The 12,358-nt window shown below is 41.6% G+C and overlaps 1 protein-coding gene across 1 annotated transcript in view; it reads right to left on the minus strand.

Annotated features, from left to right (window-relative positions):
- Window positions 1-12,358, minus strand: part of LOC102380381 (neurexin-3-beta) — a gene marked incomplete at its 5' end in the record, with an annotated part of 196,753 nt that overhangs the window by 47,888 nt on the left and 136,507 nt on the right. The window contains one exon of the mRNA XM_025196584.1: window positions 12,010-12,094. Within this exon, the coding sequence (XP_025052369.1) occupies window positions 12,010-12,094 (85 nt within the window). The remainder of the gene's footprint in view (window positions 1-12,009; window positions 12,095-12,358) is intronic.

The following is a 12,358-nucleotide window of genomic DNA, read 5'->3' on the forward strand; positions in this document are numbered from 1 at the left end:
TGCACAATATGACATCAAAATGACATATTGATAAGTAGCAACTAATCTAAACTCTGTAATGCTTATACTTTCAATGGATCCTACCATCACCCATTTTTGGGAAATGCCACCCTTGTTAGGTAGACACTACATTGTGCTCTTCGGAACTACACATTTGTGAGAACAGTTCTGTGACCTCAACATTTGACATGCCCTTCAATGAATTCCATTCTTTCCTGCAGGACAGCAGAGATATATGGCTCCATGTCTGGGTCTGGGCATTAAAAATGCCCCCTGCATGGTCATGAATAACAACTAGGAGGATATCTTCTCTGTTCCTTGTGTATCATTTCTCTCTTTAGTATGGGAAGGGCTCGCTGAAGCCAGCAACTGAAATCCTAATCCACTGAGACCTTCATTACCACTGACAAAGCTAGCCAAAGATGGGCCTTCAAGTTCAAAAGACACTGATAAGAAACAGTCCAAGCTGCTGGCTGTTGTCCAGCATAAAATTAATGAAGAGACATCTAGCTTGGGCCTGTTCATCTTTAAAGAGTCATCTGCATGGCTAAATACAAACCTACAACCAATATTCCCAAAGTTTTAGGTTGTTCAGGTTTGGGTTTTGATCTGTTCCTAGTTAACATATCTCCTCACCTCAGCCACAGAAATGCTCCTTAGCAACTTGCACCTGGAAGAAGCCAGGGCAGGGTAGCACCTGCATTTTTACACGTGGTGTGGGAGGTGGCGCTGGGAGCTTTAGTTAGTGAATCGTGCTAATTAAAAGTGCTTGCACATCATGTATCAGCGTCCCTATGCATGGCTGTGCTGAATAAAAGGCGGCAGGGTGCTCTGAATTAAAGCCATTGAAAGTGTTTTATTTCAAAGTGCCCCACTCCATTTTTTCAGTTTGGAAATGAGCGGGAATGCTGATACACATGACGCAGAAGGCTGCTGGAGTGCGTCAATTTCCACGCCAGCAGACTCGAGCTTAATCCAACGTGCGCGTGTATAGGAGCCCTATAGAGATTAACTCATGAAGTAAGCTCCTGCCTACAGATTCCATTCTGATCGTAGAGCACCAGACTTAACTTTGGTTATCAGATGTAGCATTCAGCTAACTGGGTAAGTCCAGCAAAAATAGACAAAACAAAGAAAAAGCAGCAAAGTTTGATAAGCTGAGAATACCAGTTCCTTTCCGCTTGAGCAGCAGCTGACCAAGGTTTGCCCTAAAGTCTAGTTAGAGTGCGATTATAAAATTGGAGTGGTAGTTTTCCAAATTGATTCTCTCTCCAATCCAAATCTGCATATTCAAGTGAATGACAAAACTCATATGGAAGAAGAAATTGGGTGATCAGATATTGCCTTACATTACATGCAAAAGGATGATTTTTCTAATAATCAATGCCACAAACTCAACCTGGCAGAAAGAAATCCATCTTGGCCTTTTTTGCCTTATACATTACTGCAGTGCTAATGATTTAGAAATTGGAACTAAACTGACAACATTTTCCTGATGTGCATGATGGAATAGACTCCAGATGACTCTCCCAGAGCTGGATTGGATATGCACAAGCTAACAACAGAAAAATAATTAGTTTTTGGTGTCAATTAGAAGAGCAGATATGGCACAGTTATGAATCGATTGATCTGTGAAGTACAGAGGTGCCATTTTTAGAGACCCTTTTCTGTCTATACATGCCTTGGGAGCTGTGGGTTTCAGAAATAAATTCATATACAAATAAATTAAATCACAAGTGCAGAGTGTCACATTTTCCCCAGTAATGTTAAAAAAGACCTCTCACTTCTATAGTTAACATAGTTTCAATTGCTTCAGCTAGCTGTGTGCTGGCTCTATGTGGGTTAATAAGAGAAGTTCTTACAGTTAAGGGCTGGCCTGTAGAGAAGTTGTTTTTAAAGTTGTTTTCAAGTGAAGAAGCCACTTTAGTGTCTGTCCTATAAAACAATTCTAGAAGTGAAATGAAAATGACAAGGTTTGTGAGTACTTTACCAGCTGCAAAATTTGTCTCTGTTAACAAGTTATGCAGGCAGTTTATGACTTCCACACTGCAACCCTGCTTTCAGAATGAGAATGTCTATAAAAGCCTTTTGCCCCTTTGTGGAATTCTCTCCAAGAAAGGTTGGAAGGGACGGAGGAGAACGGGGGGTGGGAGTGAGAGAGTGCGAGGGAACAACATCTTACGAACAGAGAACAGAATCACATAACAACACTGGAACAATGGACTCCAAGACACACTGACAAGACAGATGGACACAGACAAGACAAAAGTTGCTACCAAGAAATAAAAAAGAGCAAAGAACAAAACAAAACAAAATATATATATAACACTGAGGCTGCAGAGGCAGCCAATGGTATTGGCACAACTTGTTCAGAAAGAAAAGGAAATTATAATTCAACTAAAAATAAAAATTAAAAATATATCCCCCAAAATCATACACTACAGACTTGCTGGGTTAGCCTGAATGCGTAGCTCTGATGAAACACGAGATGGCATCATCACAGCCCATGCATAGATTAATGAAGGCCATGGTTAGTTAATCAGCTAAACTACAGCATGCCACAAAAATGATCTCACACTGACCCAGAAATAAAAAAAGGTACAACAGATATTCTGCACTTGCAATAAAATTCTTTTTATGCCATCTGCAGTTTGAAGATGCTTTATTGTTGGAACACTTTCTTTGCGGGGAAGATTTTGTTTTTTCCCTTCTGGCTTTTTTTTTTTTTTAATTAAAAATATAAAAAAACAGGGAAGGGACCGGAGAGAGAAGGTTTGTGCATAAGCAAAATAAGGAAGTAAGGAAAGAAAAGGCAGAATAAAAAGAGAAGAGGGCGGGGGTTGAATCTTCATTCTTTTGCACACAACTTTCTTGGGATGTCTTTGTTTAAATCTGGAAAATTGTTTTTTTTTTTTGTTTTTTTTTAGGATGGCAAGAAAAGATTTTGTTGCCTTTGTTGAATTGCAGATCGATCTATATCTCGCTCTTGAGATGATTAAATCATTATTTTGTTGGAGTTACTCCAAGTAATAGAAATAAAAAATGTACAACAATGGTTTTAAAAATTAAAAAATAGCAATATGGCACCATTGTGATTCAAAAAAGATAAACAATAAGCAAAGGAAACCAAAATATCAATCACCAAAAATTCATGCGGCACAAGATGAGGTGAAACGACAGAAAATGTTCTTCAAATATATACAATGTATATATCTATCTATAGATACACAAAGCTGGATGTGTATATATCGATGGATATATCTGTATAATTTTTTTATTCTCCCTGCCCCACCCTTCCCCAAGGATAAGTGGTAGATGAAACTATTGATTTAAAAAAAAAAAAAAAAAAAAGAAAGGAAGGAAAAAAAACCTCCAACGGAAAATAAAATAACGTGTTTTGTTCACCAAGAAATAATAGTATTATGCATCCGTCCATGTCAGCAGATGCTGGGGCTAGATAAGGGCATGAATTTCTGTGTAAACAAGCGATTGGATGATAGGGGCGTTCACTGATACTGGTCTTGCATTACTGCAGTACATATACATATATCTAGGGATATATGTATGCTGTATTTAGTGTATACATAGAAATAAAATCCTATGGGGGGGTTTTGGGGCTTAGTAGGGGAGAAGGATCAATATGCTGAAAACCAAACTCCAAATAAAAATAGAACAGAAATAAATCCTACAAGGCATCTGCATGACTGATTAGTACAACTTGGCCTTTTCCTTTTGGTTTGACCATAACAACATCTGTAGTTGGGAATTTCCATCAACAGTCCTTCTTGCAATATATATCACCCCCTGTAATTCTGTCCCATGGTGATGTCCCACAGTTCAGGGCCTCATACATACAGCCTAATCTTGTATTCTTCCTGCAAGCCAGTTGGTGGATGAAGGAGGAAGAAGTTAAGCTCTCAATACCATTTCACTTTGGCCAATGTAAATAACAACCATGGAAATGTAGTTTGGAAACAGAGGCAAGGAGGAAAGGATATTATCTGTGCTTAAAAAATGACCCGTGTCAGGATTTCCTTGGGTCTTTTCTGTTTCTCAAGCTTCGCTCAGTTTGGCTCCCTTTTGCTGGGTGTGCTTGACGTACTGAGTTCAACACAGCACATTTGGGCCCAGCTCTTCCCACACTGAAAGTAATGGATGTCCCAGAGCAGAGCTGGATGGAAATGTCCAGATGGAACACAACTGTGTGGAAAACACCAATTTGTTAAGCCTGAAGTGTATTGTTTATACATACCAGGTTTGAGAAGCTTTCTCTCAGAGGATTCTGATGGAAGCCAAGTCTTCAGCTCTGGAGATACCCAGGTAGTGAGAAAACAGGTTCCTTGGCGCTGGGGCAGACTCACTGATAGACTGCCGGAAGGATGGGAGATCCTAGCATCCTAGCAGGGCCCACAGCTCCAACAATTGCACCTGGGCTTCCCCAGACACTATCTTGGAACCAGGAGCCTAAAAGCTGTGGGAACCCCAGCTGTAACCAGGGCCTGGCGTTTAGCTTCAGAGCAGGGATCCCAAAAGCTCCAAGAACCCTGGCTGCATCCAGGACTCGGAGCTTTCAGGTTCCCAGCTGCAGAACTGGGATGTGGAGACTCCAAGTTCAGGGACAAGGTCCCAGGGTCAGTGCCTGTGCAGCACTGCACCAACAAGGCTGTCAGGGAGCTACACAGCCTGCTCAGTGAAGCTAACGTTCTTGTCAGCTTTACTGGTGGTGCTAGCAGTAAAACTGACAAGAATATCAATTTTCCTGGCAGCTGCAGGGTCCAGGGAACCTATTTCATTGTGGAGGCACTATATTAGGTGCTTGCTGGAATTTCCAGTTTGTGGGAAATTTCAAGAATTTTTGTTCTCTGTCCGATTCAGAGAGAGAGAAATTGGTGAAAAATCATAATTTCCTGAGAGAGCCTGTTCCTCAGCTGTATCTTCAGAGTGACCTAGACAAATTGGAGGATTGGGCCAAAAGGAATCTCATGAAGTTCAACCAGGCCAAGTGCAAAGTTCTGCACTGAGGAAGGAACAATCCCACGCACCGGTACCGGCTGGGGCTGACTGGCTGGGCAGCAGCTCTGCAGAAAAGGACCTGGGGGTTACAGTGGACACTAATAAGCTGAATATGAGCCAGCAGTGTGCCCTAGTTGCCAAGAAGGCTAATGGCATACTGGGCTGCATTGGTAGATACGTTGCCAGCAGGTCAAGGGAAGTGATTCTTCCTCTCTCTTCAGAACTGGCGAGGACACATCTGGAGTACTGTGTTCAGTTTTGGGCCCTCCACTATAGAAAGGATGTGGACAAATTGGAGAGAGTCCAGTGAAGGGTGAGAAAAATGGTCAGGGGGCTGGAGCACATGACTTGTGATGAAAGACTGAGGGAACTGGGCTTATTTAGTCTAGAGAAGAGGAGACTGAGAAGAGACTTAATTGCTGTCTTCAACTACCTGAAGTGGGGTTTTAAAGAGGATGGAGCTAAGCTGTTCTCAGTGGTGGCAGATGACAGAACAAGGAGCAGTAGTCTCAAGTTGCAGCAAGGGAAATTTAGGTTAGATATTAAGAAGGTTTTTCTCACTTGGAGGGTAGTAAAACACTGAAATAGGTTACCCAGAGAGGTGGTGGAAGCTCCATCCTTGGGGGATTTCAAAACCCGCTAGACAAAGCTTTGGCTGAGATGATCTAGTTGGGGCTGGTCCTGCTTTGAGCAGGGGATTGGACTGAATGACCTCCTGAAGTCCCTTCCAACCCTAAGTTTCTATGATTCTATGGATGCACAGGCATTTAAGTAGGGGGGATGTTGGCTCCAAAGATGGAAGCAAGGTAACATTCACTTTTCCTGACCCAGGAAGTGACTGGTTGCTGCTAAGAGGATTTGTCAGTGGAGGAGACAGCAGCAAAACAAGTGTCCTGGGGATCCTGCTGGAGATAGACTTTGGAGAAGACAACTTTCAAATCCCACTGGATGCTCCAGAGAAACAGGGTGGTGCAGGTCACAGGTGGGATGAGCTGAATCAGCACTTCCCTTAGCTTCCCTAGCTCTACTACTTCCTTCCCCTCCAGCCCTCTGCATGAAAAGCATTGGGCTGGTTCCTTGGAGGTCTCTACTGGAAGGGACTTTATGTCCTACTAATAAAGCTAGTGACTTTGATATACTTTCTAGTGTAAGGGCTTTGCACATTGGTACTGGAGGAAGCTGCCTGATTCTGGTTCATAAGGCAGAAGAGTGAGTGAGTGGTTGTGTATGTGTATATACATAGAGAGAGGAATGTTCTTGTTGTATGTAGGTGCATACATACTGCACACACACAAAAGAAAAAGGTACTTTTACATTTCAGAATTACAAAGCAAAAAACAAAGCATTTCTCTTGCATGTTTGCCACACGAAATCCCTCCTGGGAAAAGCTTGCTGTCTGATTCGACTGTCAGCCTCATCTTTTTAAGCTTTTTGGAGGAATGGAACATACTGACTAAATTCCTCTTGGAAAAAATGTCTAAGAAATTCAGTCTAGTAAGAGTTAAATGCTGGCAGCAAAACTGGATAGAAACCCATGAGCTATATCAAACTATAGACCTGAGAGGTTTAAATCTTAGCTGTGGACTATCCTGAGACATTATTTTATGGGGTTTTGGTTTACTGGCAAAACTGTGGCCTCACTGTTTTGACTAATACCTTAAGCGTGTTCGGCTGCAGTTCCAGCTGACTGCCCAATTTTTCACATTTAATATGAGTCTGTCCCCAAGGGTTATGCTAAAGACTAAGGACATATTTAATTGTGGAAAGGGTAATGATGCTGGGTTAGAGAAGCAGCTGTAAGGCAAGTAGAACTGCAATCCTCAGGGCACTGGGGGCTGGTTTTGGGGCACATTGAAGTTTGCTCCTTTTTTTTACTGGGGGCATGCAAATACCTTCTAGGTCTGAGGGCATCTGTGAACAGAGATTTTTCCTTACAAATTATCCAATCCATGATTGTAGCTGAGTGATCAAAACAGTGCAACAGATGCTTCTTTCTAAATTCAAGGCACTGAACCCAACTTTGAAAATATTGGAAATCTGAACCAAGACCTAGATTGAACTTCACCAAATCCTCTAGGACAAGCCAGAGCAAAAACCTGGCCCTGGGCACTTGTGACTTTTGATGTGCTTAAAATCCATACTGAGTGCATGTGGATCTTGGGAATGTAAACCATGTGGGTTTAAAAAAAGGGGAATTCATCCCTAATGCAGAAAGAGAGAGAGAGAGAGAGATATGTTAGAGAGAGAGGTGGTCTCTCCATTGTGGGTGACATCATTCCTTGGGCAGAGGGCCCTCAGTGCCACAGGGGCCACTAATATTACATTAAGACTTTACACAGAATACAAAAGGGATCTACAGTTAGAACAACAATGGCTTTTCTGACATGCTTTTTGGTAAGCTTCCTATTATACTAATTTATGGTGCTGTCCCTTTTTAGGTGCACTCACTTAGGTATATGAATTTATACAAAAGATGGTTCTGAGCTACATCAGAATCAGGACAGAATTTTCAGGGTTATAAATTGGGTTTTAAATTAGGGACTCAGTTGCCATGCTGGTTGCAGCTGAGTTTGGTTATTTCTTTTTTTACCCATTATATTCCTTTAAGGAAGCAGAGTAGAGTTATCTACACTCAGATTAGCTGCACAGTGGGATTTGCATTTGGATTTAAGAAAGCATCAGGCTATAGGGCAAAGGAGCTAAAATCTGCCAGGAGGTTCTTACAAGATTTTTGTCTCCAAATAGAAGCAATCTCGTGGCTGACTCTTCTGCTTTTTTTCAAGCATGCTGAAACCAGAATCTGAATCTTGGTGGGGTGAAGGATCTGACCCAGTGCCAAAACCAGAGGCATATATTTGGATCTGAGGATTTACGTCTGACTTGTCTGAGGCCGGAAAGTCTTCAATTTTCAGGATGAAACGCTCTCTTTGCCTTATCTCACTGTGCTTGGGTATTGAACAGCTGTGTCATATCGCATCTCACAGTTGCAAGAGGGAGTTCAGTCACCTTTGTGTTACTGCATCGTAGCTTTGAGGGTGACGTGAGGCCAAGTCCTAGTGTTTGGCACAAGCTCAAGGGCTTTTAAGACTGCACATTATCAGAGCAGCAAAAAGGAGCCTGAACTGGGTTAGTCATTTAATTTCCAATTTGCTGCAAAACTGAACAGGAAAGCCACAGGTGGTGTAAAATACACTGACCTGTCAGCAGAACAGGAGGAAGCAACTATAAAAGAGCTTGATAAAAAACACTAGAAAATACAAGTGAAACAATTGGCTTCTTTTCTCTTGCCAATGTATCCATTAAAGCCACAGATCCCTGCAAACAGCCAAATCTTCTAGCTCGGGTGTTGGTAACCTATGGCTTGCAGGCTGAATCTGGACCACAGAACCACTGGATCCAGCTCATGGACGTGGGGACTTCAGCACCATTCAGTAGCCAGGCACTTTGGCTGTGGGTGTTCTCTCTGGGCCACCGAAGAGACAAGCCATGGTAGCTCCCAGATACCTCTGACCTAGGGTGGGTAATTCTGTTCTGCAGCTAGAAGAGCTTGCCTGCCCTTCTAGGTTGGGAAGAGGGACAGTATGGAGGCCTCCCCCATGCACCCACCACAACAGGGTTCTGTTAAGCAGGAAGGATTGCATCAGGGATCCATCATCATGGAAGGCACTGACCATACCTGCATGGACAGGAAGCATGGACACTGCATTCTCCATCTGCTTCTCCTAGCACTAGGGCTTGATGGCTTGATTTAATATTGGTGCTTATGTAGAGGAAAAGAGGCTCTCTATACCATTCCTCTCCATTGACCTTGCAAACAAGTGCTTCTGTGAGCACGGCTTAACTCAAAATATGTAAGTGGATTTGTTCAGCAAAATCTACCTCACAGGCCATGACTCATACACTGTCTGGGCAGCTCCAGCTCAGTGCCAATATTAATTCCAGGGGGCTCCATCAACTCCAGTGGGTCATCATACCCTGTTCAGTGAAGCATTTAGCAAGGGTTATGTATTTTACTAATGAAGCGTATCAGAAAAAGAGGATTTCAGCAACATTTTAAAAAGCACTTCAATTGATTTAAGAACCTAAGTTCTATTGACTGTCCACGGGACCTAAAGGCCAGATATGTAAAGGTATTTAGGGACCTGAAGATAAAGCTAGGTCCATGGTGGGATTTTCAAAAACAAGGCATTGGAAGCAAGCTCTGACCTCTCCCCTGGGTGAAGAAGCTGTTCCCCTAAGTCTTGCACGGAGTAGAGGAAGCCGATGTGAAGGGTTGGGGGCAAAAGCAGCAGAGCTTAAACTCTCCTGGAACACCTTACGAGGTGCTTGTGTACATGCTTTCCAAACCAAAAAAATTCCAACCATCCCTGCCTTAGATTACAACTGTGTGTAAGTAAAGTATATCATGCTGAATATCTGCTTATACTCTGTTTCTCATGGAGTGAGAATGGCACCTTAAAGAAGCAGCTTTGAAGGCTGGTTGGGGAAAGGGAAGAGGCATGATAAGTCATGATATATGCTGAGGCACCCTGGGGAAGGAGAGTTCAGCCTAAGTCACAAGCAATTCCCTTGCAGGAAGGGGGTGAGGAGAGAGGGCAATCTACCCTGGAATGCTGGAGGGTCCAACCAAAGACTAACACCCTGTGTGTGACATCCTATACATTCAAATTAAAGCTTGATACAAAGCAGCCACAAAAAGGTTCTACATTTTTTTGAGCAACATCTTTGTGGCTGGCTGACAACTTTTTTGCCTGGCTGGCCAATTTTAAGTTGCAATGATTACTTGGCCTGTAAATAAATACTTTGCAGGCTTAATAATTGTTTTCCAACTATTTAAGTTGGTCTATTAAAAGATATCAGATTCACCCAAAGAACCTTGTCTTGCAGGACTGACACACAAAGAAACCACGATCAGAAGGAGGCGGTTGTTATGGCTTGGCCACGACAGGAGAATGGGAGGAGACTGTATCCTCATGAATATTTTGTACAGCAAGATTTGAAATGGCTCTAGAAAGCAGGGTTGCCCTTTATGGCAGTACCACAATGTATACAAAAATTATATGAAGTCATTCAGCATCAATGTAGAAAGCTGAGAGGAGCATGTAGAATCCTGTACGATCTAGAGAGAACTTCTGGCACTGGGTGCAGCATAATACAAAGCTGCTTTGATCCAGAGGATGGAAGCAAAGTGAGAAAGAAGAAAGCAATGTGCTGTAAACTTGGACTCCAACTCAGGCAACATATGGTTCTATGAAACTTGTAGCAAGCTGTGTTGCTCTCAAATTGGGTGTGTCAGCCACAAATGGATTCATCAAGCACTTGACTAGACTTGTTACATGTACACCATGATCCAGAGGATCAACAGTTCCTTACTAGATACCCAATTTTTTTTGGCAATTAACTAGTTATTGCACAATAAATGTAGCATGTCAGGGCCTAAGTCACATAGGTCCTTTATGAAAACATTGCCCTAAGCAATTTTTCTTAGCAGCTTGCTCCTTGAGGCTTGAGTCATTCACTGATGTCTCCACAGCACAATTCATCATCATGGAAGTAGCTGCTAAAGGCATAGTTTTCAACAACTTACTTGTATAGCTTGTATGCAAAGACCTTTACACTGATCTGAAAGGATGGAGAGGGCAGAGGCCATGTCATTTGCTAGTATCTGCCTGTCTATTAAAGCATTTCCTGCTTCCTTGTTCCTGTTTCACTGTGGAATTTCCCAGCTACAGTGCAAAGCAATTTGAAGCTATTGAAGGACCAAGTTCTACACAAAAATGCAGGCAAAATATGAAGGGTGGATAAGAAATATGAAAGCACTAGCTTTGGGTGACTTTTATTGTTATTATTGTATTAATCAAAAAGCTTCAAGAAACTATGAACAGAACATTTTATGGGGGGTTTTTTAGCAGAAAGAAAAATAACTTGAAAAAAAATAAACCAAAGTAAGAACAAACAAAGCAAAACAAAAACAATAAACTAAACAAACTATTTATGTGTTTCACCTTTAAGGACATAAGAGTCTAATCAAACTCCATTTTTTATGTACACAGAAATTCGATGATATCTGTTCTCTATTATATAAATGCTTAACTCATGGCAAGCCTCAAAAAGAAGACTTGAGAAAGTCTGTGAGAAATAAAATAGATCACAGTTGCCTGCTGGATAACACATCATATATATCTCACCAGAAAGAAAAGCCATCAAACCATCAAAATGTATCTGGGTTGAAAAGGAGAAGTTGAGTCAGTTTCAAAAGGCTACAGTCCAGTTGACTCTTCAGTGGATACATTTTGAAGCATCACTGCAGATAACATGGCAGGGCTTAATACTAATTTTGCATTCACTATGCTTTAGTGCTCCCCAAGTTTTCTGGACACACAGGGAACAAAATTAGTATAAATATTTTACCATGTTAACTGCATTCAAATCCCATGGACAAATGTACTCTTGCGGCACATCCTCAGAACAATTAATGAGGATTAAACAATATTGACAATTCATTATTGCTCCACTTTAGCTGCTTCTTCTCTCTCTCTCTCTTGCTCTCTCTCTCGCTCTCTCTCAAGCATTCCCCTATCTCCTTTCTAAACCTTTAATGTCTGCTTTGGATAACAGCAATTTTTCCTCCCCAAATGAGCCAGCACAATAACTGCTACAAATCTGTAGCACAACTGTTAACTCTTAATTAATCATGGGCTGGTTCCAGGATGTTTGGCCTCCCGTGAAGCCAGCTTTACATTAACTGAGAAGTGATTACATTTCGGTTTTTTCAGTGCCAACTCCATGGGATCGGATGCTTGGCTGTATACGTCTGTATTTTATATACAGTATGTGTATATATATATATATATATATATATATATATATATACACACATACACATATTACATATACATATATAGGAATATATATGTATACATTCACACACATATATATATATGTATGTATTGTTTTTTGCAAATGAAATAAGAAAGCAAGCAAAATGAGACTGACCTGTCTTACCTGTGCTTGGTTCACATTCAATGAAGTCCTCATCATCGCTGGAACATTCAGCTGATGAAACAATGTCATCTGTTGTCTGGCACATGAAAGGAAGAAGCAAAGAAGAGGGAAAAAAAGGGGGGGGGAAAGTATTAAGATGACTGGTATTGCAGAGGCTGGAACAGAGGCAGCTTACCCCTTCAGACATGTTTTAAGTTTCATATTTTAAAATGCTTATCGGCTGCCCAACATTCCAGGTATATCTATGCAAATGCACCTCCATAGTGCTGGAATCTATTATATCATGTACAATCCTTGTGCTGTGCTGCTGAATATTTCAGGTAGGTATAGGCACAATATT

This window comes from Alligator sinensis, unplaced genomic scaffold (genome assembly GCF_000455745.1).
Source record: "Alligator sinensis unplaced genomic scaffold, ASM45574v1 scaffold289_1, whole genome shotgun sequence".
Taxonomy (NCBI): domain Eukaryota; kingdom Metazoa; phylum Chordata; order Crocodylia; family Alligatoridae; genus Alligator; species Alligator sinensis.